At 43.0% G+C, this 27153-nt stretch overlaps 2 protein-coding genes across 11 annotated transcripts in view; one reads left to right on the top strand and one right to left on the bottom strand.

Moving 5' to 3' along the window:
• Positions 1-7043, bottom strand: part of usp16 (ubiquitin specific peptidase 16) — a 31884-nt gene extending 24841 nt beyond the window's left edge. For 2 of the 6 annotated variants that reach the window (XM_060943346.1, XM_060943351.1), the window contains exons 1-2: positions 6842-7043; positions 75-180 (exon numbers count right to left, since the gene is read on the bottom strand). In XM_060943346.1, the coding sequence (XP_060799329.1) occupies positions 75-141 (67 nt within the window). In that variant the 5' untranslated portion in view covers positions 142-180; positions 6842-7043. Of the gene's footprint in view, positions 1-74; positions 181-545; positions 5286-5315; positions 5437-6841 lie in introns of those variants that run through there. The other 4 variants (XM_060943347.1, XM_060943348.1, XM_060943350.1 and 1 more) reach the window with 4 other exon arrangements.
• A 911-nt stretch (positions 7044-7954) lies between these two features.
• On the top strand, positions 7955-24239 carry rwdd2b (RWD domain containing 2B). Of its 5 annotated transcripts, XM_060943344.1 has the most exons (5): positions 10731-11712; positions 16325-16445; positions 21874-21941; positions 23375-23731; positions 23876-24239. In XM_060943344.1, exons 2-5 carry the CDS (start codon positions 16401-16403, stop codon positions 24108-24110), a joined length of 705 nt encoding a protein of 234 aa, XP_060799327.1. In that variant the 5' UTR covers positions 10731-11712; positions 16325-16400; the 3' UTR covers positions 24111-24239. The 5 variants fall into 5 exon arrangements, with proteins under 5 accessions (XP_060799325.1, XP_060799328.1, XP_060799327.1 ...); XM_060943342.1 differs by lacking the exons at positions 10731-11712; positions 16325-16445 and adding an exon at positions 7955-8380; XM_060943341.1 differs by lacking the exon at positions 16325-16445.
• Positions 24240-27153: the final 2914 nt, after the last annotated feature.

The raw sequence follows: 27153 nt of genomic DNA, 5'->3' as shown, positions 1-27153 counted from the left end.
TACACAGGTCACATGACCTGATTCAGGAAATGGACATTGTGGTATTGTATACGAGCACGGCTGGTGTCACTCACCAGTCAGGTCTTCAGAGCTGTCCTTTTTAGGACTCCTGCCTCGGTCTTTGGCTCGCTTCTTCCCCATCGATAGACAACTGAAACGTCAGCCTGTGATGCACACTTCCTGTACAAACGTATAAACACAGTGCACAAAATGACACCATTTAGTCATTCGGACTCTGCTCCCTATTTCTCATGTGGACACCCACATGACATCACTTATTAATTACGTAAATTGATGCATGAAATACAAGTTGAAATGCTTGAAAGTCTTCCTAAGATGGCGCTATGGATGGCTGCCTTGGTGTGTTGGTGCGCATTGTTGTGTCTTATTTTGTTTGTAAACTCAGCTCACTGCTGTGATACTCGAATCTCTTTCGCCAGAGGCGAGCTCATGAACATCAGGGGAACAACTCCAGTGGACTTATTACCAACTTTTCTGGTGTTTTCCATGGAAATATTGGACATTCTGGGCAAAAGTGCTCTCACCTTTGCTCACTCAGTGAGACACCGGAGGAGGGGGAAACACGCTGGTGCGTTCGTGTGCCTCCATCGGTGCAGACTTTGCACTCTGTTATCTGCGATATTTCTCTCCAATGTGCACTCACTGTACTCCAGCTGCTGACAGGGAGAAACAGGGACTTTCCTACATCTATTTTATGCTTCACAGAGACGTGACTATGAGGACTCATACCGGACTCTGCGCTGCAGCTGGCCGGCTTCAGAGCGGACCATAACATGGATTTCTCCGGTAAAACAAAAACAGATTCCTCCAACCTTTATGTGAACAGCGACTGGTGCGGTGATCCTGCAGTACTCTTCTACTGACCTGGAATCAAAAAAAGTCAAAGTCCCTCTCACACCAGGATCTGGTCTTCCCAGACAGTCTCCGGTCCCAGTCCTAACCAGCTCTTGAGGCACATGGGTGTGGCGCCAATCTCCATTTCTATAACCCTCAGCCTCTTGCCTATTATATAGCTAGGGTTACAGTGGGGGGCTAGTCCTCTGGTAACTGCAAGAGTTTTACTGCAAGCTGGCCTAGTGGTTAGTGTGTCTGCCTCTCGACCAGGAGATCGCAAGTTCTACTTGTGCTTGGGTCATACCAAAGACCATCATAAAAATGGTACCTCCTGCCATCTGGCAAGGCACGCTGCAATACAGATGTGAGTAGGGAGTCAAACTCTCACTAACCTGGAATCATTTTTCATTAATTGTAAACCCTTCTACTCCCCCCATGAGTTCGCATCACTCATTCTGGTCGGTGTTTACACCCCACCACAAGCCAACATGCAGAACACACAGCGCATGCTGGCCGATCACACACTGGGTGTGGAGCAGACTAACCTAGACTCCCTACTTATTACCCTCGAGAACTTTAACAAAGGTAACCTCAGCCACGAACTACCCAAATACAAACAAACAGTCTATTAAATGCCTGGCCAGAGATGAGAATATTTTGGATCACTGCTACATTACAGTCAACAATGCCTATCACGCCATGTGACAGCCTCAGGGTGGTCAGCTTGTTGGGGTGCTGGCCCTTTAAATGGGTAGTTACCTGGGATTGTGTTCACCTGTCTTTGTTTTCTTTATATTCTTCTCTTTTAGACCTACTTGGGTGGAGAGGATGGACAGGTGGTAGGCATTTGTCCTTTCGGTTGCCTGTATTTTTTATGCCTCAACATCATACTTTCACGCATCCACTCTTTGAATATAACTACTGATTACTGACTGTTTATATGGACATTTGTTTGAATTATGCTTTACATCTTATTTTTGATCCATTTATTGAATAAATTCTTGAGTTTCTGAAACTTAATTCTGTGTTCTCCTCTATTTTTGATGGTCTCGAGCCAGACCGTTACACGCCGTCCCCCACGCTGCACTGGGCCACTATGACCATGTCATGGTCCACCTGATTCCTGCATACAGGCAGAAATCAAAGCTGAGGAAACCTGTAGTGAGAGTATCAAAGATGTGGAGCAATGAGGCTGTGGAGAACCTTCAGGCGTGTTTGGACTGTACAAACTGGGATGTGTTCAGGACTGCTACCAATAGTCCAGATGAGTACACAGAGGCTGCGACATCCTACATCAGCCTCTGTGAGGAATGCTGCATTCAATCATGAACTAGAGCGAGTTACAATAATGACAAACCCTAGTTCACAGATAAGGGTGCAAAAGGAAGAAGTGTTCAGAAGTGGGGACAGGAACAGGTTTAACAAGGTGGTGAGAGAAGCTAAATGACTGTACACTGAGAAACTCCAACACCAGTTCTCAGCCAGCAACTCTACATCTGTCTGGAAAGAGCTCAGACAGATCACTAACTACAAACCTTCAGCCCCCCAACTCTGTTAACAACTTGCACATGGCCAACAAACTGAAGAAGTTCTACTGTTGCTTTGAAAGACAAATGGGACTGTCCTGATAACATCCCCCATGACTCCACACTCCAGCTCACCACATCCTCCGCTGCTGGGGCTTCTCTACAACCTCTCACTCTGGAGGCCCATCCACCCACCACCACAGCCTCAACTCTCTCCATTCTGGACAGGGATGTCAACAAGCTTTTTAAGAAGCTGAACCCCCGCAAAGCAGCAGGTCCCGACTCTCTCATCATTTATCCTGAAGCACTGTGCTGATCAGCTGTCTCCGGTGTTTAAAGACATCTTCAACACCTCACTGGAGGCATGCCATGTGCCAGCCTGCTTCAAGGCCTCCACCATTATCCCTGTCCCCAAAAAGCCAAGGATCACAGAATTAAATGACTACAGACCCATCGCCCTGACTTCTGTGGTTATGCAATCCTTCAAGCGCCTTGCATTTTACCACCTCAAAGCCATCACTGACCCACTCCTGGACCCCATGCAGTTCGTCTACAGACGAACTGCTATCAACACGGCCCTTCATTTCAACCTCCAACACCTAGACTCCCAAAGAACCTATGATGGAGTCCTGTTTGTGGATTTCAGTTCTGCCTTCAACTCTATCATCCCAGCTCTTCTGCAGAACAAGCTCTCCCAGCTGAGCGTGCCTCACTCCACTTGCAGGTGGATCACTGATTTCCTGTCTGACAGGAAGCAGAACATTAATCCGGGGGAACCGGATCCCCCTGAGGTACCGTCCTTTTGACACCAACAGCTGCACCTCCACTCATCAGTCTGTTGAGCTCCTAAAGTTCTTAGACAACACCACCCTCATTGGACTCATCTCTGATAAGGAGGAGTCTGCCTACAGGTGGGAGATTGACCATCTGGTGTAATGGTGCAGGCAAAACAACTCAGAGCTCAATGCTCTAAAGACGGCAGAGAGGATTGTAGATTTCACGAGGAGCTCTGCCACACCCTCCCCCATCACCCTGTTTGACTCCCCAGTCACATCTGTGGTCACAGGATTTCCACTTCCGGGGCACTATAATCACTCAGGACCTCAAGTGGGAGACGAACACCTGCTCTCTCACCAAGAAAGAGCATTATTTCTGCGGCACTTGAAGTTCGATATGCCAAAGACAATGATGGTGCACTAATAGCGGCACGGTGGTGTAGTGGTTAGCACGGTCGCCTCACAGCAAGAAGGGTCCGGGTTCGAATCCAGCCGCCGGTGAGGGCCTTTCTGTGTGGAGTTTGCATGTTCTCCCCGTGTCTGCATGGGTTTCCTCCAGGTGCTCCAGTTTCCCCCAAAGTTAGGTTGACGTGGGGCGGCCTTGGGCTGAAGTGCCCTTGAGCAAGGTACTTAACCCCCTGACTGCTCCCCAGGCGCTCTAGTGTAGCTGCCCACTGCTCTGGGTGTGCGTGTGTGTGTGTTCACTGCTTCAGATAGGTTAAATGCAGAGGATGAATTTCACTGTGCTTGAAGTGTGCATGTGATAAATAAAGGTTTCTTCGACTACATTCAGACTGCACCCTGAAACGACCCATATCCGATTTTTTTGCCCATATGCGACCTGTATCCGATTTGTTATTGACGATCTGAACGACACAGATCCGATTTTTTCCCATGCGACCCAGGCCGCTTGGATATGTGGTCCTAATTCCGATGCATATCCGTTATTTTCACATGCGACTGCAGTCTGACCGGACAGGTCGCATTCATGCGACCTACACGTCATCAACAAGAGACAAACGTCACTATTCTGTGTTGGCTAATCCCGCCTCTTTGGTGGAAAACAACAACATTTGTACAGTTTTCAGAATTTAAATAGACTTTTATAGAATTGATCAAGCTAATCAGGGCTTAATTTGAGGGGGAGCAAGCTGGAGCGCGCTCCGGAACCTCGGACGTTGGCTCCGGCAGCTATTTACACTGGATCCGGTGATCCGCCACCTCTCTTGACTATGTAACAAAATAAAAAAATAATAATTAAATAAATAAATGCAAGTTTATTTAGTGTTAATGTCTGATTTTGATATCTGTCTTGTTGGTGATTTCTCTCATGAAACGACATCCACAAAATATCTGTTTGTATATTACGGAAAAGGACGGTGCACACTTCCGTGGCCGCGGGAGGAAGATGCGCTGTTCGCGGAAAAAGAAGTGGAAGTGCTCTGCCAGCAGTTTTGCATCAATGACCCACCACATGTCATCAGGGAATTCAGGGAAAGTAATGGAGAATTCATCCCAGATGAACTGAAGGGCCTCTTGGCCGCGATCAACACTGTCCCTATCTCAAGTGCAGAGTGTGAGCGGGGTTTTTCGCAGATGAACTTAATTTGCAGTGTTATTACAATACATGCCCAGAAGCGCCCCCCCCCCTTCTTTTTTTCGCACCGGAGCCAGTCATCCTCTGTGCTCCGGGACCTCCCACTTTACAAATTAAGCACTGAAGCTAATGGTGGATTTGGTAGGGACCTGGATGTTAAACCATCCTGTATTACAAGATTATAAGATTGTTCTGGAAATTTCCAGTAATTTGACACCTTTGGTCTCATTAGTCTGCTGCCCACATTAATCAGATTATTGTGTGAGTTCCGCCACCGCCACAAAAACCACATCGCCAGGTCTCGCCTCATCTCCATGCTTTACTTGCAAACTTGAAGAGTGCGCTTTTTTTTTTTGTTTACGTATTACGTAGATGTGCTTATTACGTGTCAATCTGCGCATGCGGGACACTTTTGGGTCATTTTCCGTTCATATTGGAGATCGCATACAACTCTCATATAATTGGTAATGTGAACGGCCTAACAAAAAAATCGGATTTCACAACAAATCGGATATGGGTCGTTTCAGGTTGCAGTCTGAACGTAGTGTTCTTCTTTTACACCTCCATCACCATCTGGTACACTGCCAGGGACGAGGGCAGACTGCAGCGCATCATTCACTCTGCTGAGAGGATGATCAGCTGCAACCTTCCGTCTCTTCAGGACCTGTACGAGTCCAAGACCCTGAGGAGAGCAGAAAGGATTATTGCCAACCCCGCTCATCCCAGACACAAACTTTTTGAATCACTCCCCTCTGGTAGGAGGCTGTGGTCCATTAGAACCAAAACCCAGCATCATAAGGCCAACTGCAGCTGGCCTCACCAATAAAGCCCGAGACGCCACTGACTCTAACCTCACGCTTTCGATCCGGGACATTACTGCACTTCGTCTCTGATGGTCATCTTCATTCTGCGAACTCTTCCGGCTCACACTGTACAGCCGGGCTCTTTATTTAACCCATTGCACATATTCTCTTGCATCACGGCTCATCTTCGTCTTCATCATGCGTCCTGTTTTTGCACATTCCGGAACATACTGTACAGCTTGGACTTGTAAACAACCCATGCACATAGCAACCCCTTAAAGTGCCATTCCACCATTGGATGTATTTTTTTGGCATAAAATACAATATATTTTATGACAACATGACTAGACAGAGAAATCTTTTAGCTTCAAAATGATATATCAAACATAATTTTTTGACAACGACAAGTATATTAATTTTGCGACCAAAGTCACCTACCCTTTTAATTTCCGCGCGGTAGTGAAACGTGATGTCATCGGCAGGTTCCCCTTCTTGTGTACCACGTCACGTGTGACGTGGCACAGATTATCAGCAATGGTGGATAGAACGCGATTGTCAGCTTCGGAAAAGAAGCGAAGGAAAATAGCAAGTGATGCCCAAAGGAGACGGTCGATGGTGAATATCGGCACAGCAATCGACAAGTGGAAATCGCGTTCTATCCACCATTGCTGATAATCTGTACACAAGAAGGGGAACCTGCTGATGACATCACGTTTCACTACCGCGCGGAAATTAAAAGGGTAGGTGACTTTGGTCGCAAAATTAATATACTTGTCGTTGTCAAAAAATTATGTTTGATATATCATTTTGAAGCTAAAAGATTTCTCTGTCTAGTCATGTTGTCATAAAATATATTGTATTTTATGCCAAAGAATACATCCAATGGTGGAATGGCACTTTAAATATGTCCACTTCTCAAATGTGTATATTTTAGATTCTTATTATTTTTGGACTCTATTTATAGAAGTATTTTTGCCTTTTTATTTTTAAACTCTTATCTTAACTGTTCAAGCACTAAACAAATCATACGTTTAATAAATAATAACGTGGACTAGAAAAAAAGCCAAGGAATTATTTCATACTGAATTTACATCTATACATTTTTAAAAGTATACGTTTTAATAAATACTTTTATTTTCTCCGAATATGAAGAAAGCTAAAATGACTATTAGTTTTAAAAAACACTTAATTTAACAAATAAAAAATTACAATATTTTATCCCAAACATGTATCTCTTTTCATTTATTCACTTTCTTTTAAAGCCAATGCTAACGTCATGCTTACCTCGCCAGCTAACACAGCAGTAGAGTTTACAGTTTTTAAGTCTTACTATTTTTTAAATAAAGTTTATAATCTCAAACTGTCTGATCCTGTAACACAGAGAAACCCCTGTCTTTTTATCAACGAAATTGGTTTTAATCTCAGGTGCGGCGACAGCTACTAAACTCCACGCTTACTCCGGCTCAAACCCAAATACCTCATCATTCCCTACATAGTCGCAATACGTAGCATATAAACTGAGCGTGGCTTGTCCACCCTATGTAGTGCTCTCAGTCTCTGATACGACTGTATTTGGAACGCAACCAAATTTCCTTTTTGCTTCCGGTAAGCATCATATTTGCGTTTGTGTTTTATTTTAAAGTTGTGACCACGTGATTGTAAAATGTTTTAATTTATAACTGGACGTTTTCTTAAGACGAGAATCATTTTATTATTGCATTCTATATAGACTTAATGCTATTTCACATTGCTTTTTTTTGTAACCGGAAATACCTTTGGTAACTTGCTTCACACTGACTAAGTCACAGGCTAGAATTATATATATTTTTTTCGAAATATAATTTTAAAAATATGCATAGCTTTAAATTTTAAATTCTAAAAACATGGACTGCTCTTGGTATGATTTGCATGTTTTATATAATTACGAAAGTAATATTTTTCCCCTATTGACTTCTACTTGTTTGACACGTAGCGTTACTTTGTGTGAGAGACCGGAAGTAGCAACCAGTTGCTATAGCCAACTATAAGCAACGACCTAGCTCTAAATTCTAAAAAAAAAGTACACATATATTAAGTACAGAGGGTTTTTTTTTCATTTAAGAGCTCAAAAATCAATCTATTATCTGGTGTTGGTTTGAAATATAACAGGTTTTTTTTTGTGACCGGAAATACTGTAACGGTTGCTAGTTTCACACAGGTAGCTCGAGTGTGCTAATGTTAACTATCCATTAAGAGCTATATAAAGATAAATATAAACTACAGACTATATTTGGTGCTGTTTAATTGAATTAAGAGTTCAATAATTTGTCTTGTGTTAGGTAAATGCTTGTTTGATATGTAAAGTAGTTTTTTTTAGACCGGAAGTAGTGACTTTTCTTTGTAGGCAGTTTAAGACGTAATTCTCTTGCGCATGCGCAGTCAGTATTTCCCCCTGCCTTCAATCCACGTGTGATTCTTGGACGGAGAACAGTTGAGGAGTTGCACTATTTGGACAGATTGCCTGATTTAAAGGTGCTGCTGTTGTGGATTCAGAGTTCTAGGACAACATGGCGGTGGTGTTTGTTTCCTGTCTGTGCCACATGAGCAGTGAGAGATCGGATTAGATCAGACTGTAGTTGAGTGTCAGGGTGAATGGCTCAGAGAGAGCACGCAGAGGCTCAGCTGGCTGAAGTGGAGCTGCTTCTGAGCATGTTCCCCAGCCAGGAGGAGCTGGAGGTGGAGCAGGTGGCATATGCAGAGCTCAGGGCTTACGTGGAAGGAACAGCCGACTGCCCACCAAACAGAAGACCTGAACTCTGCGTCAAGATCCGGACACACACCGGGGTGAACTGAACACACTTCAGTATACGGTGTATCAATATAAATAAATCAATGATTAAAGGAAAACTCCACCCTGTTGAGTGACGCTGGTTGGTCCTGCGCCTTCGTTATTCCTGTAAGAAGGTCATGGTTGTGTGCTGCCATGGCATCACAGAAGGACTTTGTGATTGCTAGTGAAGTGAAGTGAAGTGAAGTGAAGATGACGTTTAATAGGAGGGGAAATATGTCAAGTGTCAAAAACAGCACAGTTATTTCATTGTCATCGCTTTGCAGCGTATATTAAAGTGTATGTAATGCCTTATTGTAATGCTTTAAAATGAATATATATCGTTAGTAATGATCAAAATAAATTAATAAAGCGGGGGGAGGGAATAATATAAATTATTTGTTATTTTATTATCAAGCACAAAACTATCGCTGGATCCTGGAAAAAGGCAGCCTTGCCTCAGGGCTAATCTCGTACGATGTCGCACGTGGAGCCCCGGTTATCTGGGTCGTTTTGGTCCATCTGACTCCGTGCTTGTTTACTCGCTGATATTGTTGTTGGAATCTTACAAAAATGATGTGAAAGCGCCGAGTTATATGGATTTGAACATCCAAACATACAACAGGACATTCAGTTCACGACTTTCCGAGAAATTATACTAAAGCGACAGTGGGCGGGGTTTGTGCAAACGAAGCGGGCAGATTTCATGTCGCCTACTAATAATAAATAAATCTGATTCATCAAGTGTTCATCACCACCCGAACGACCACATGGGAATTACTGGAGCAAAAAAGAAACCCATTTATTTAATAAATGACATTTGATCTGACATTTGGATAGTTCGTCGATTCTCCTATTATCGCCCACTTTGTATTTTCTTTCAAATGAATAAGTGTACGATTTATTTAAAGGTTATGTTTCTGCATTTATTGAGGTACGTGTAAATATTTTCCCTGTATTTTGCAACAGCCAGCTTAGAATAAACATCCATCAACCAATCTGTGTTTCCAATTCTCTCTGGCTGGTGGTGCGCTATCGGTGGTGAGCAGGACTGTTGTGAACTGGCATCTGTTTCTCGTCATGGGGGCTGGAAAAGATAACCATTTTCTTCGGAATATCCTTGATAATCATCTGCTCCTTCATCCGACATATAAGAATCCCAATCACTATCAGAATTCTCTCCAAAACGTGATTCCATTGCTGCGTACGGGAGCAAAACTGATACCTGAATTGTTACATGTGTGACGTCATGCACCCCTTCAGGATTTTCCGCTTCAGTCTTGGCAGATTCCGTGAAAATCGTCTGATCTTATTGATTTTCCATTAATTTTCGGCCTTTTGGATCAGCTATGGTTGGAAAACACGTGGTCAATCAACATAATGATTGTTGCTTTGTTCAAGGAAAGAAAAGTGGGGTTTAGGGACATTAAATTCACTTTAAGAGAAATCCAGTGGAATGAATGAATGGATGGAGGAGAGGAGGGTGTTAGGAGTGATGTGTGACAGAAAGCTGCCAGCAAGAGTGAAAGGGAAAGTGTCGAAGAGCAGCGATGGTGTACAGTTTGGAGACATCGGCACTGACACAAAGACAGGAGGCTGAACTGAACTGGAGGGAGCAGAGCTGAAGATGTTGAGATTCTCACTGGGAGTCAAAAAGTTGGACAGGATTAGAAATGAGTATATTAGAGGGACAGGACATGTAGGACAGCTTGGAGACAAAGTGAGAGAGGCGAGGTTGAGATGGTTTGGATGTGTACAGAGGAAAGAGTCAGGGTATACTGTATTGGGAAAAGAACGCTGGAGATGGAGTTGCCAGGTAGAAGGAAAAGGGTCATTCCACGTCAATTCAACCGGGGCCCGCGCACTTGGGTCTCAAAAAATTCTGAAAAAAATCACCAGATGTACCGATGTTACCTTGGAGAAACACTGTAAATTTATTTGAATGTAAGATGTATACTTTCCATGTTACAGCCAGTTTTACTGAGGGAGGGGGGGGTCAATTTTGTTCAGACTTTTTTTTGTCAAAGTTCACAAGCCCATAGCTCAAGAACTAAACCATGTATGAAGCTCAAATTTTGCATGCTGGTACATAAATAGGAATAGTATGTAGCAAAATTGGGCGGCACGGTGGTGTAGTGGTTAGCGCTGTTGCCTCACAGCAAGAAGGTCCTGGGTTCGAGCCCTGTGGCCGGCGAGGGCCTTTCTGTGCGGAGTTTGCATGTTCTCCCCGTGTCCGCGTGGGTTTCCTCCGGGTGCTCCGGTTTCCCCCACAGTCCAAAGACATGCAGGTTAGGTTAACTGGTGACTCTAAATTGAGCGTAGGTGTGAATGTGAGTGTGAATGGTTGTCTGTGTCTATGTGTCAGCCCTGTGATGACCTGGCGACTTGTCCAGGGTGTACCCCGCCTTTCGCCCGTAGTCAGCTGGGATAGGCTCCAGCTTGCCTGCGACCCTGTAGAAGGTTAAAGCGGCTAGAGATAATGAGATGAGATGTAGCAAAACTGTCATTTTGGGTCTGGATGATCCTGCATGGTCACAGCACTCCCTCAAAGATGATCAAAATTTTACTGGAGTTTTTGGCTGTGCTCTGTTTAGGCCTTCAGAAGACACATTTTTACCCAACATAGGCTCTTGATTTTTTTCCCTTATAGAGGGCTCCGAGATGATGCTAAAAATAGTAACACTGCGCGTGTGCGGCCATCTTGGAAGTCACTCGCTCCAGAGCGCTCATAGAGTACACATCATAGAGTACACATTCACCGATTCGTTTCCGCGTTAGAGGGCTTAGAAGCTTGGATTTTTTAAGAATTTAGACATCTGAAGTGATGAAGCACTACTGTGAAAGTTTGGATAAGCAGGCATGGGAGCGTTATGCTGAGAAGGTACGTTTCATTGGGAATGCAGATCCATACACTGTTAGTGAGAAGGAATGGAAAGCTGACCCCAGCTTGTTGCCGCATGTGACATACACCGATCTTGTGAACTATCTAGTGTTTCACCCAAGTCCATTTTGTGAACTAAAGGATTTCCAGAACTACAAGAGCATGGAAGCATACGATAGATTAGTGTCCGGTTGGGTCCGCGATGTGTCGGTGTTTACTGCTGAAGACGGAGAGACAAAAGTGATCAGAGGGAAAGTGTTACACTCGCAGAGACTATCCCAGCCTAGTCTACACCCCTGGATAATAGTTGACAAGAGACATGCTATTTTGTGTGCACATTGGAACTGCATTGCTGGACTTGGGGAATGTTGCTCCCATGTTGCTTCCCTGTTGTTTTATGTTGAAGCGGCCACGAGACTGAGGGAAAGAACGACGGTCACACAACAGCCGGCATACTGGATGCTACCGGTAACTATGAAATTAAAATAACTATTTTAGTAACTATGAAATTCAAGACAATATTAACCTACCTGTCACAAAGTGATCAGAACAAATCCGGATACAGTCAGGTTGTCCTAAATTTGATCGGTTGATGGCAGCCAGCCACTGTCGGCTCCTCCGCTCGCTTTTCTCCTGTGCTGCAATTCCCTGGTTAGTCACGACTTTAGGGAGTCTGTGGAAGCTTTTGCCACCCTTTTCCCCCCGGCTACTACAGCCAACAATGACACACGTATTCGGCATTGTCACCCCTTTTTACTTCGCTGGACAACAACAATGCACTGACACAGCGAGCTTTGACTTCCAATATGGCCGCCGCCGGGTTTGCGCTGACCTCGAAGCACCTCTATTGAGATAAGTAGAAACACTCTCAAAAAAAGCAATAAACGGAAAGGAAACTCTATCAGTGTTTGAACAGAAGACCTCATAAGTCTGACAAATCATTCTGGATGTCATTTTCAGAGCACTGTTAGCCTGGCAAGCCAGACTAAATGTGAATATTTATTCTGGCCTCGATCCGTAGACATTTCTGAAGGGTGGGGGAGGAACAACCCGCTGTCTTTCAAACTGTCTCTGTGCGTATAGGCCAACGCTCTGACCAATCAGCGCAACTGTGACGTAGTCAGAGCGACAGAAAGCAGTGGGGGAGACCTTGAAATAAATAATTTTTCAAAATGTGTATTAATAAATAAACAGGTTCGAGATAATGACCACAAGTTTGGAGTCTGTCCCACATACACTTTTTCAAGTGTTTTTCAAGGGTTTGCTTAAACTGTTTTTGAGAGTTTTTATTTAGTGGTGTTTGGTGAAATAATTTCCCTTAAATTTAAAATGATGGGAAAATAAGAAACAATCAAAAAGCAATGTTTCAAAGCTGTTTATTAATTCTTCGTATTGCACAAACTAGCCCATCCTTTTGGCTACGAGCGGAGCCAGCTGGTAGATCAGACTTTTGCCATAGCCGGTCGTCAAAACAGCAAAAACGTCCTTCTTGAAAAGGAATGAGCGGAGAGCCTCTTCCTGCTCATGTTTCAACGAAAACTCCAAGTCTAATTCTTCTAAAACTGATTCCAAAGCGGAGTCAAACGAGCGCTGTTCACTAGCCGTAGCCAACTTTTGAGAGCAATATGTTTTCAATATTGAGAGTAACCACAGGTGCCCCTAAAATTACTGAAATTGAAAAGGATCCCTCCACCCCTGCACAGGCGCTCTCGGGTGATCATGTCAGGGCAAAATTGGCCTTTGGTTATTTACTCTTTACATTAATGTTATAGAAAACATATTGCTCTCAATGGTGCATTTTGCCCATGTTCAGGGTGGAAAATAAAAAAAGAAAGATTCGAGTAAGACAAGCCAAATTGGTGTTTTTAAAAAGAAGGGATCATGGAGAATAAAGAAAAAAATATTTAAAAAATCTGCGCACATTCCCACAAGGTGTTACGGTGAGGTCTTCTGTTCAAACACTGATAGAGTTTCCTTTCCATTTATTGCTTTTTTTGAGAGCGTTTCTACTTATCTCAATAAGGGAAAAAAATCAAGAGCCTAACACTACGTTCAGACTGCAACCTGAAACGACCCATATCCGATTTGTTGTGAAATCCGATTTTTTTGGTTAGGCGTTCACATTACCAATTATATGAGACTTGTATGCGATCTCCAATCTAAACGGAAAATGACCCAAAAGTGTCCCGCATGCGCAGATTGACACGTAATAAGCACATCTACGTAATACGCAAACAAAAAAAAGCGCACTCTTCAAGTTTGCAAGTAAAGCATGGAGATGAGGCGAGACCTGGCGATGTGGTTTTTGTGGCGGCGGCGGAACTCACACAATAATCTGATTAATGTGGGCAGCAGACTAATGAGACCGAAGGTGTCAAATTACTGGAAGTTTCCAGAGCAATCTTATCTTGTAATACAGGATGATTTAACATCCAGGTCCCTTTAGAATTTTCTATATTTCTGCATAAATATGACCGAAAACATCATCAGATTTTCACACAAGTCCTAAAAGTAGATAAAGAGAACCCAGTCAAACAAATGAGGCAAAAATATTATACTTGGTAATTTATTTATTGAGGAAAATGATCCAATATTACATATCTGCGAGTGGCAAAAGTATGTGAACCTTTGCTTTCAGTATCTGGTGTGACCCCCTTGTGCAGCAATAACTGCAACTAAACGTTTGCGGTAACTGTTGATCAGTCCTGCACACCGGCTTGGAGGAATTTTAGCCCGTTCCTCCGTACAGAACAGCTTCAACTCTGGGATGTTGGTGGGTTTCCTCACATGAACTGTTTGCTTCAGGTCCTTCCACAACATTTCCATTGGATTAAGGTCAGGACTTTGACTTGGCCATTCCAAAACATTAACTTTATTCTTCTTTAACCATTCTTTGGTAGAACGACTTGTGTGCTTAGGGTCGTTGTCTTGCTGCATGACCCACCTTCTCTTGAGATGGACAGATGTCCTGACATTTTCCTTTAGAATTCGCTGCTTATAATTCAGAATTCATTGTTCCATCAATGATGGCAAGCCGTCCTGGCCCAGATGCAGCAAAACAGGCCCAAACCATGATACTACCACCACCATGTTTCACAGATGGGATAAGGTTCTTATGCTGGAATGCAGTGTTTTTCCTTTCTCCAAACATAACGCTTCTCATTTAAACCAAAAAGTTCTATTTTGGTCTCATCTGTCCACAAAACATTTTCAATAGCCTTCTGGCTTGTCCACGTGATCTTTAGCAAACTACAGACGAGCAGCAATATTCTTTTTGGAGAGCAGTGACTTTCTCCTTGCAACCCTGCCATGCACACCATTGTTGTTCAGTGTTCTCCTGATGGTGGACTCATGAACATTAACATTAGCCAAAGTGAGAGAGGCCTTCAGTTGCTTAGAAGTTACCCTGGGGTCCTTTGTGACCTCGCCGACTATTGCACGCCTTGCTCTTGGAGTGATCTTTGTTGGTCGACCACTCCTGGGGAGGGGAACAATGGTCTTGAATTTCCTCCATTTGTTCACAATGTGTCTGACTGTGGATGGGTGGAGTCCAAACTCTTTAGAGATGGTTTTGTAACCTTTTCCAGCCTGATGAGCATCAACAACGCTTTTTCTGAGGTCCTCAGAAATCTCCTTTGTTCGTGGCATGATACACTTCCACAAACGTGTTGTGAAGATCAGACTTTGATAGATCCCTGTTCTTTAAATAAAACAGGGTGCCCACTCACACCTGATTGTCATCCCATTGATTGAAAACACCTGACTCTAATTTCACCTTCAAATTAACTGCTAATTCTAGGGGTTCACATACTTTTGCCACTCACAGATATGTAATATTGGATGATTTTCCTCAATAAATAAATGACCAAGTATAATATTTTTGTCTCATTTGTTTAACTGGGTTCTCTTTATCTACTTTTAGGACTTGTGTGAAAATCTGATGTTGTTTTCGGTCATATTTATGCAGATATATAGACAATTCTAAAGGGTTCACAAACTTTCAAGCACCACTGTAAGTGCGCGGGCCCCGGTTGAATTGACGTGGAATGACCGAAAAGAGAGAGCGAAGATGAGGTTAATGGATGTGGTGAAGGAGGACATGAGGACAGTTGGTGTTACAGAAGAAGATACGGAGGAGATAGAGGGACATTATCCACTGTCGAGACCCCTAACGGGAACAGCTGAAAGAAGATGATTAAGAGAAATCCAGTGATGTTGGTGCAAACGTTGGACTCGGAGTCCCAGGATTCACCGCAGTGATGAAACCTGGAGATCCAGCTCAGCAAGTTAATGATGATCTACAGCATGACAAGCGCAATGGTATAAGAGTTGAAGCTTTGGAAGCTGATCTGTTTGAGACATATGATAAAGGACTAAAGCACCGCTGCATCACTCTCTGTAGGTAGACATGAACCGAGGGCTGAATCCCACTGCACCGCTATCAGTAGATACATTGGCGGTGTGGGTCGTGTAGGAAACCGTTAACTACAACTGAAATAGAGAAACGAAAGAAGTTTAAACTTTAAAAAAAAAAAAAAGCTGACTAAATTTCGTTATAAAATAACGCCACTTGAGATCATGTGGTATTTCGAAAGATTAATATACACATTGTTCAGGGTGGATTTTTCCTGTAAGGTCCTACAGATTAACAGGCTAAAATAAAAATGAACCTGTTGAAAGTATAACATCAATGCAAGATATATTATTCCATCCACATTCACTGGATATGAGCAATCGCGCGCTCTGATTGGCTACTATACTACAAGGATATCAGCTCATATAGAGATCTTCCGGTCACGTGACCGGAAAGTACACAGCCGCCATTTTGTCGGTAAAAAACACCGCTGAATACTGCTGCTCTCGTGTACAAAATGGATAAATTTCAACCGACGGACTACATGGCTCATTTTTCTAATGAACAGATAATTAGATATATGTCTAAAATAAACGACCTACGGATTAGTGACCCTTATCGATTACCGGATGTAGTTTTCACGACTGTGTCAGTGGATGTTGAACTGCCAGAGGTGGAATACCCAGATGTGTATAATTACCTCATTAACTTTCCCTCGCTGTTCAGTGGTGAAGCACTGCGTGCTTATAAATCTCTGGACAGTTATCTTTACAGAAATTCATGATTTGTCAGCCCCCCTCAGATGTGGCATCTTGTAAACAAGAAAATAACAATCCTCATTGGACGGGTAAGTCACTTAAGTATTGAGTACTAGTACTGATACTAGATATAGTGGCAATTGAGCACGAGGAATTTATGATTTGATACTTATGAAGTTATCTATCTCTACATGTGACCCCTAAAAGTGTAAAATAATTTTATATCTAGAGACTACATTGATTGTCACACCACTAAAGACCCAAACCACCCCCCCGCCCCAAGCCTTTTCTCAGGTTCCCACTTCCTGGAATTTTTTATTAGAGCAAGTCATAAACTTATGTTGCGAATAACCACATGGATATACTGAAATAAATACATGGCGAACCTGAGATGAAATGGTCACTGCACAGGCGCCAGTAATTGTTCTTTCCAGTCGGTTCCCATGCCTAGTTCTTGTTGTTTACATCGGCCCGGCCGATAGCAGCAATCCACTTTGCACGCCTGTCAGGGTCCCGTGGCAGCCTATGAAACTTTCTTCCTGATTTCTGACCTCTCCTGTTGTGGCATTTATATGCCATACAACTCTCTGGCATTGTGGCACGGTAATATTTGAAGATTTGGGCGAAAAAAAACCCAAAGTCAGTGTTGGAAAGACGGCGAAAATATGGCGTTTGACCGACAAAATGGCGACTGCTTACAATCTGGAGCGGATATGACGTCACGTGCAAGATCTCTATACCGCGAGTAGAGAAAAACACAATGGTGGAACGTGTCGCTGAACCAACCGAGGACGGAATAAAAAAACTTTACTTGAAAACAACACCCCAACAAAATATGGAATGAAAGTATTTGATGGTAAGAACATATCTTTTTTTTTTTTCCCAAGAATGATCACATTTTTCACAAATTGCTCCCGTTGTTTCGCCGGTTTGTTTACATTCTAAGTGGAAATAATGAATTTGTCAGACGTTTTGTATAAAGTTTTTATTTATCGAATTTTCAAAAAATAAAAATGCTCTGTTTCTCAAAATCCAGTGACTGTGGATAGAATAAAACAGTTATTCCACTCAATCTCGTCGTACATGGCTTATAGTGAACTCGGAGCTACGCGCCTCGTCGGCTATCAGCTCGTACGACTCGATTTCATGGAATAACTGTTAAATATACGAGGGAGCTCGGGTGCTAATTTTCATACGATAATCAGTTTTTCAATTTAGCCAGAATGTCAACAACACAAACATCAGACGGGAACATTTTGGTCTTGAACAAAATCTTTTCATTGATGTGGTGATGTGCGTTTTTTTTTTTTTTTTTTAAAGTCAAAGGTAGTTGCTGAAAAAAAATTGAGAAAATTGCTAAACACGAATTGTGACACGAGTAAAAATGACTCAAAGAAATCAAATCTTTTCGAATGAATCAGATATGAATTAATGTTTTACATGCTGAAAAATACAGGGTGTTTCAAAAAATTTGATATTATTTGAGATGTAAATATCCCAGAAACTACAGAGTCGAGGCAAATGAAACTGAACAGGCTTAATGTTGAGCAGTATGAGATTTATTCCTCAAAATTTGAATGAGAAATTCAAAGGCATGTGGATTCCATGAACGATTTCATAAATTTTCAATATGCGCGCCGCCTGAAAGAGTGACACACACACACACACACACAGCCTTCCTCTTTGAACTTTTTGTGTCATGTCCAAATCTGTATTGCAGTTGGTACATTTTTAGAGAATTCTCTCATAAACGCACGCTGCAGTCTTGTTTGACTGTGTTCGAGCGTACTCTAACACACAAAACACCTTTTCTTTTCCACTGAATGGCCTTTCTATACCTAAAAAGATACAAACAAAAAACATTAAACATAAAATTTTGACCTGTTTCCACACATGCTGTTAAAATTTGAGGTCAACTGAACAAGAATTGGCAAAGTTATCAGATTGTGAAATGGTATCAAATTTTTTGAAACACCCTGTATAGACCCTTTTCAGTCACGTGACCTTCGTAAACGCGACCGCCATTTTGGACATGTAGTGGACTTCGGCTCGAATCGGTTTGAATGCGAGGAAGGCGACAAACGAAAAACATAAAAGAAAAAGGAGCGAGATGCAGAAAACACCTTCACTTTCCAGCGACGTAGGGCATTTACAGGGTGAGCAGAGGGAGAGGTATTTGCAAAAATTGAGGTTAGCAGGCTTAGAGAACGACATTTACCTGCTTCCACCAGGATTGTTCACTGACGTACGGAAGTACACGAAGCCCTCGTCTTTACCTGACTTCGGCCCACATGATCTGTATACCTATGTCGTTAAAAACCCATCGCCATACACATACACGCCAACGTCCGAGGTTCCGGAGCGCGCTCCGGCTTGCTCCAGGAGTGCTCCGGCTGAGGTTCCGGAGCGCGCTCCGGCTTGCTCCCCCTCAAATTAAGCAGCGCGCTCCGGAGCAAGCCGGAGCGCGCTGCTTAATTTGAGGGGGAGCAAGCCGGAGCGCGCTGCTTAATTTGAGGGGGAGCAAGCCGGAGCGCGCTGCTTAATTTGAGGGGGAGCAAGCCGGAGCGCGCTGCTTAATTTGAGGGGGAGCAAGCCGGAGCACGCTGCTTAATTTGAGGGGGAGCAAGCCGGAGTGCACTGCTTAATTTGAGGGGGAGCAAGCCGGAGCGCGTTCCGGAACCTCGGCCGGAGCACTCCAGGAGCAAGCCGGAGCGCGCTGCTTAATTTGAGGGGGAGCAAGCCGGAGCGCGCTGCTTAATTTGAGGGGGAGCAAGCCGGAGTGCACTCCGGAACCTCGGACGTTGGCTCCGGCAGCTATTTACACTGGATCCGGTGTAAATAGCTGCCGGATCATAATTACAGTAAACTGGTAAATCCAGTAAAGGAAAAACTTGAGACTGAAAGGTTTTAACAGTCATCCAAATGACTGAACGTAAACATTGCTACAGTAACATACCAGCTACGATGTTGTTGACATTAGCTAGTCAACAATAGCTACTACAGAAGAACAAAGAGGTTACAATGGGTTATTTTAACCTATTTGGTTACACACTCACCGCCACAGAATGTTAACAGCAATGTAATGCCTTTTCTGGCTAATTTTATTCGTCTTACCTCCAACAAAGTGGTCACTACACAAGCACTGGTATGCCGAGGGCTGCCAATCTGTTAATGGCCGCTATCCATCTTCTCCGTTGGGATCCGATAAAATGATAACCCTTGTCTTGTGTGTTGATGGTTACTACATCCAGGTGCACAACAATATAGTGGCATGATGGAAGTCTTGCTGAAAGTAAACACTTTCTTTGCTGCCGTTCCTCAATGCTGGCTGTGGTAAACTACTGGTAGTACATGTCCAAAATGGTGGCCGTGTTTGTCGTGACATCATGTGAAAAGGGTCCAAATTAAAATATACCCTCACTGGCCACTTTAATAGGAACTTGTTGATTCTAAGAGCCCTGTTCTTGGCTGCAGGACTGGAACCCAATGTGTTGTTCTGTTGTTGCACGCTGAGATGCTTTTCTGCTCACCACGGTTGTAAAGAGTGATTATATGCGTTACTATGAGTTCCTTCCTGGCAGCTCAAACTGTTCAATCTGTCCATTTTCCTCTGAGCTCTCTTTTCAACAAGGTGTTTGTTTCAACCTACAGAACTGTCACTCACGCAATGGTTTTATCCCCCGCTGGCCGAAATTCCTGAAGGGGGATTATGTCATGGTGACGTCCGTCCCAGGAAGGGTGCTCACCTTCTGAAATCAACTCCTCTCACAATTTGATTGATTGCTTTATTCCGAACAGTAAAGAAGATATAAAAACTGCAATCATCAAAACATCGTCATAAACAAACAGAATAGCATAGCCACAAGGCAGTAACATCATAATGTTTGGAAAGGATTAGGAAGAAGTAAATAACTTATCAAATCCTAACCCTCTATACCGCCGCTAATCAAACGTCACTTTCCGCCATAATAAACTATATATACACAAGCAACAAACAAAAAGAAAACATACCAAGACATATCAACATGGTATAATATCGACCAAATCAAATCATATATACACACATTAGGGTTATGACTCATCTCATTATCTGTAGCCGCTTTATCCTGTTCTACAGGGTTGCAGGCAAGCTGGAGCCTATCCCAGCTGACTACGGGCGAAAGGCGGGGTACACCCTGGACAAGTCGCCAGGTCATCACAGGGCTGACACATAGACACAGACAACCATTCACACTCACATTCACACCTACGCTCAATTTAGAGTCACCAGTTAACCTAACCTGCATGTCTTTGGACTGTGGGGGAAACCGGAGCACCCGGAGGAAACCCACGCGGACACGGGGAGAACATGCAAACTCCACACAGAAAGGCCCTCGCCGGCCGCTGGGCTTGAACCCGGACCTTCTTGCTGTGAGGCGACAGTGCTAACCACTACACCACCGTGCCGCCCACTCACGTTTTATATTATATATATATTTGTGGAGGAATTTCACCAAACTTGGCAGAAGGCTTTGTTATATGTCGGTATTATGCGTATTGTAATTTTGTTCAATTCGGTCGCATTTTACCAGAGTTACAGCCCTTGATTAACAACCTTGTACTTTTACAATTTCATGAAGGTGTGTTTTCCTTCTGACATCGACTCCTCTCACAATTTGTGGACGAATTTCTCGAAGCTTGGCAAAAGGCCTTGTTATATGACGGTAATACGCAGATTGCGATTTAATTTCGTTTGTGAAAATTTTCCCAGAGTTTTGACCCTTGATTAAATAACTTGTACTTTGACAGTTTCATGAGGGTGTATGTTCTTCTGAAATCAACTCCTCTCACAGTTTGTGGAGGAATTTCACCAAACTTGGCAAAAGGCTTTGTTATATGACCGTTATATGCAGATTGAAATTTTGTTTAATTTGGGCGAATTTTCCCAGAGTTATGCCCTCCATTATTAACAAACTTGCACTTTGGCAATTTAATCAAGGTGTGCTTGCTTTCTGAAATCAACTTCCCGCACAATTTTTGGAGGGATTTCACGAAACTTGGCAGAATTCTTTGTTATATGTCGGTAATATGCATATTGCAGTTTCGTTCAATTCAGTTGCATTTTACCAGAGTTATAGCCGAGTTGCCAGCGGGGGATATTGTGCTCTCAGAGCACTCTTTGTTTGTTTTTCGCACCATTCTGTGTAAACTCTAGAGACTGTTGTGTGTGAAAACCCCAGAAGATCAGCAGTTTCTGAAATACTCAAATAACCCAGTCCATCTGACTCAAACCAACACCCATGCCACAGTGAAAGAAAGTCACACTTTGAGATCACAATTTTTCCCGTTCTGATGTTTGAACATTGTGAACATTAACTGAAGCTCTTGATTTGTATCTGTATGATTTTATGAATCGTGCTGCTGTCAAGTGATCGGCTGATTAGAGAACTGCAAGTGTATGTATGGGTGTTCTTAATAAAGTGCCCGATGAGTGTATGGAGTTTCTTTTATCTCTCACGCTGTTGATCTGACATGCAGGTTGATGTTTCACTCTCATGCACGTACCCATCTGACTATCCAACAGCGCTGCCCGAGATCGTAGTCAGGTATAAAATTCTGCGTTTCCTTTTATTTACGAGAAATATTTATTATTCAGGAGTGATGCTGGGGCCATTATTAAAAAATGTTCTGTTTCCGGTCCACCGGCCAGGTGAGTGCCGTTTGTGCGGTTGAAAAATTTTTTTTTTTAAAGACGGTTTTTCGACATTTTTTTCGGGTTCGTAAATCTAAAATCGAACTTGACATTTCCACATTCCCGGGGCTTTCCACTAAGGCTCATACTAGCCAGCCATGACAAATAAGTAGCCAGCCGGGGGGAGTAAACACAAAATAAACTCCTGTGCACGCAGTTCCCAGGATTAAATGTATTTTCCACAGACCATTTATTTATTCACTTTACTCAAATACAAAGTAAAATGACAGTAAATCTTCTTTCTTTTCTTGCGTATTGCATCATGAGGCGTTCCTGGCTTGTAAATCTCTTATTTTCGGTGCATGACACATTCACGCAGCTGAGCATGCTATGAATTAACAACGGCAACGGTCTGCAGTGGGGCGACACAATTACACACTCAGCCAACATTTCTCCATTTGTGTATGAAAATACACTCCAACCACTCAGTTTGGGTTCATTTACAACCAACGGTGTCTTTTGATGCCAGCACGTAATTGAACGAGAGAAGACTGGTTTACCGGAGACAAAATAAGCGTCATCTCTGCTTCTGTTCCCTCCGACACACTACTGCCTCCGCCGAGCGCGCGCGCACTCTGAACTGAATCAGCTCTGCGCATGCGCCGTGCGGCACAAAAAAATGTCCGCCACCATGAAGGAAGGAGATCCGGAGTTTTCAAACATTTGCTTAAGTGTGAAATCGCAAAATGGTATTCTAGCGAACAACAAAATAGTAAAGATTCAGAAAAACAAATCATTCAGTGATCATTTTAATAGTGTAATTTCATCCGAACTCGGCCTAACGCTCGATTTAGAACTACAGAAAGTCCGTGTGTCGGACATTTTAAGTACCTTTTGTAAAAGTTTTGCAAATGTTGCCGTCAGCGTTTAAAATGCTAACTTAAAGTTTTTGTACAAGTTTCAGTTGATTAAACCGTCATATTTTATTAAATGTGTCTGCTTTTGTAATAAAAAAGTACTGAAAGAAAAAGCAAACACAGCATTGCAATTTCTTATCCATCCATATATTTAAAAAAAAAAAAAAATCCCTCCCTCCCGACTGAAAATTTTTTTGCTCACCCGGTGGACAGGAAACGGATTTTTTTTAAGGATGGCCTGGATTGTGGATTCTGATTGGTCGGAAGACACTGATTAATTATTTTCTCTACTATACCAGCAGCTCTGACAGTAGTGGAGCTCCACGTTCATTTTAGTTTCTATAGTAACAGCACCTTCACGTGAAAGTATGGTGTAGTTGTTGACATGTTGCGAATATAATAAAGCGCGATATGGTTTTTAATGTCGTAGATGTGGCGAGCTGAGCCGGGCGCGGCACGCCTGCCTCGTCTCCGATCTGCGCTCGTACCTGCGTGAGAGCTGCATGGGCGAAGCGTGTGTGCTCTCTAGCATCGACTGGCTCAGAGATCACACACACGAATACCTTGAGCAGGATGACGGCGAGGTGAAAGGAGCAGCGGAAACGCCGAGTGGCGAGACTTTCACCAGGCTGTGGATCTACAGCCATCACATCTACAACAAGAGCAAGAGGAAGAACATCCTGGAGTGGGCCAAAGAACTGCAGCTGACCGGCTTCAGCATGCCGGGGAAACCAGGGGTCGTGTGCGTGGAGGGTCTACAGGCCGCCTGCGAGGAATTCTGGGCCAGGTGTGTGTTCGAGGTCATATTTATCACATCATATCACCCTGCTGATAACGAGTGGTACAGTGGGATTTAGTCGAGGTTTTGTTTCACCTCCATCCTTGTGTTTATCCAGCTCTCTGGTTGATGTTTTTGTACGATGTTGTCCAGGGTGAAGGTTCTGACCTGGAAGCGCATCATGATCCGTCACAGAGAGGACGTCCCAGTGGACGCGGCGAGCCAGAGCACAGAGTCGCTGCGCCGATTCGACGGCTTCGAAGAAGCCGCGTTCGATCCTCACGGGAACAGAGGGAACCACATGGACCTCGGGCAGCTCTTCCAGTACCTCAGCGAGCGAGGCTGCGCACAGATCTTCCAGCTCTACTTCGGAGTCGAAGGGAGATGAGCGCGGACTCTTCATGAGTTTTACAGTTTGAAGTGTGTGTGCGTGTGATGAACAGTGACCGATGAAGTGCCTCTGTTTTTAACAAGACACTATTTCCATGTCATATGGAATAAAGTCATGTATAAAGTCTGTCTGTCTATCTATCTATCTTTTGTGGGGGGGGGTTAAATCTACTCCATCTCTGTCTATTTGTGTGTATAATGTTGATGTCCTGTAAGTTCTGAGATGCTTTCCTGTTAATTACGGTTGTAAACAGTTCATAAAGCATTCTTCACCTCCTGCATAATCAAGTCGCAAGTTGGCAGCAAGTGAAAAAAAAAAACCATACATACAGTTAGGTCCATAAATATTTGGACAGAGGCAACATTTTTCTAATTCCGGTTCTGTACATTACCACAATGAATTTTGAACAAAACAATTCAGATGCAGTTGAAGTTCAGACTTTCAGCTTTAATTCAGTGGGTTGAACAAAATGATTGCATAAAAATGTGAGGAACTAAAGCATTTTTTAAACACAATCCCTTCATTTCAGGGGCTCAAAAGTAATTGGACAAATTAAATAACTGTAAATAAAATGTTCATTTCTAATACTTGGTCGAAAACCCTTTGTTGGCAATGACTGCCTGAAGTCTTGAACTCATGGACATCACCAGACGCTGTGTTTCCTCCTGTTTAATGCTGTGCCAGGCCTTTACTGCAGCGGTTTTCAGTTGCTGTTTGTTTGTGGGCCTTTCTGTCTGAAGTTTAGTCTTTAACAAGTGAAATGCATGCTCAATTGGGTTGAGATCAGGTGACTGACTTGGCCATTCAAGAATATTCCACTTCTTTGCTTTAATAAACTCCTGGGTTGCTTTGGCTTTATGTTTTGGGTCATTGTCCATCTGTATTATGAAACGCCGACCAATCAGTTTGGCTGGATTTGAGCACACAGTACGTCTCTGAATACCTCAGAATTCATCCGGCTGCTTCTGTCCTGTGTCACATCATCAATAAACACTAGTGACCCAGTGCCATTGGCAGCCATGCATGCCCAAGCCATCACACTGCCTCCGCAGTGTTTTACAGATGATGTGGTATGCTTTGGATCATGAGCTGTACCACGCCTTCGCCATACTTTTTTTTTTTCCATCATTCTGGTAGAGGTTGATCTTGGTTTCATCTGTCCAAAGAATGTTCTTCCAGAACTGTGCTGGCTTTTTTAGATGTTTTTTAGCAAAGTCCAATCTAGCCTTTTTATTCTTGAGGCTTATGAGTGGCTCGCACCGTCCAGTGAACCCTCTGTATTTACTTTCATGCAGTCTTCTCTTTATGGTAGATTTGGATATTGATACGCCTACCTCCTGGAGAGTGTTGTTCACTTGGTTGACTGTTGTGAAGGGGTTTCTCTTCACCATGGAAATTATTCTGCAATCATCCACCACTGTTGTCTTCTGTGAGTGTCCAGGTCTTTTTGCATTGATGAGTTCACCCGTGCTTGCTTTCTTTCTCAGGATGTACCAAACTGTAGATTTTGCCACTCCTAATACTGTAGCAATTTCTCGGATGTTTTTTTCTGTTTTCGCAGCTTAAGGATGGCTTGTTTCACCTGCATGGAGAGCTCCTTTGACCGCATGTTTTCTTCACAGCAAAATCTTCCAAATGCAAGCACCACACCTCAAATCAACTCCAGGGCTTTTATCTGCTTAATTGAGAATGACATAACGAAGGAATTGCCCACACCTGCCCATGAAATAGCCTTTGAGTCAATTGTCCAATTACTTTTGGTCCCTTTAAAAACAGGGTGGCACATGTTAAGGAGCTGAAACTCCTAAACCCTTCATCCAATTTTAATGTGGATACCCTCAAATGAAAGCTGAAAGTCTGGACTTTATGCCCATGTCCATTATATAACTATAACTTGAATATGTTTCAGTAAACAGGTAAAAAAAGAAAATTTGTGTCAGTGTCCAAATATATATGGACCTAACTGTATAGGATGAACTTCCAAAAGAATATAAAACATTGTGGCTGTGCTGTTATAGGGGGAGAAAAAAAAACTGGGTGTTGTGATGAAGCGACGACCCTGAACAGATATTATTTTCTGATTCCGATGTGGCTGGCGCGGATTTAATAATAGTTTTAGTACATGGTTATTTGGAATTGTGACTTGATTGCATTGCACATACCGAGATACGCCCGCTGTTTTTAATTAATAAGGTTTAAAAAAATAAACAAAATAAATCGTTATATGGGGTTGAGGTGAAGAGTTTATGGTATAAATGTATATTTAATAGTAGGTCCTAACTTTTTAAATTTTTTTTCGCTCATGACGCGAATGCAGTGAAAAGCGAGCCGGGCAAGTCCTGTTGGATTTTAACAGGACGCGGGAACTTCGTGCATCGACATCATAACATCCTGTATGCCCGGGCTGCACTGTAGACTACATGTAAAGGGTGTGTGCCATCCTTTTATGTTTATGGTATCGTTAACACGCATGCTGAGAAGCCAAAATAATAAGATGCTGCAGCAGGCTTATTGTGTACACACACGTGTCGGCTGTCTGGCTCCTGCTCGTATTCATTAATAGGGAATCCCTGTACTCACTATACCTGGTGTATGTACATGGTACACGTGCCATTTTGGGGGTAAACCTCAACAGCGGCTGGACAGGTCTGTAAGAGATGTTGGTTTTTCAACGGCTCTGAAGAAAATCTGCTTGAAATCCACCGAGTCTTGGGAACTAAGACTTATAGGACTTGTTCACATGCAACTCACACAATCATTGTATCGTTTTCTCAGTCAATTAGACTCAGGAACTCAGACTGCAGTTACTGACTTTGTATTATAGACATGCGACTCCTGCAGTCTTTGTTTATAGTTATCTCGGTATTAAACTCTGTTCCATTCCCTCAGTGTACCTGGGTATATTCACTGTCTTATATGGAAATTGAATGTCCTGAGCAGGAGCTCAGATTGCAGTTGATAAAATAGTAATAATTTTTTGGTATAAGGTGTTTTGTGGTCAGTGTACTACACTGTACTGTGTCATGTCGTAATGCGTTAT

This window comes from Neoarius graeffei, chromosome 16 (genome assembly GCF_027579695.1).
Source record: "Neoarius graeffei isolate fNeoGra1 chromosome 16, fNeoGra1.pri, whole genome shotgun sequence".
Lineage (NCBI taxonomy): Eukaryota > Metazoa > Chordata > Actinopteri > Siluriformes > Ariidae > Neoarius > Neoarius graeffei.
This window is presented reverse-complemented; position numbering and strand designations above follow the sequence as displayed.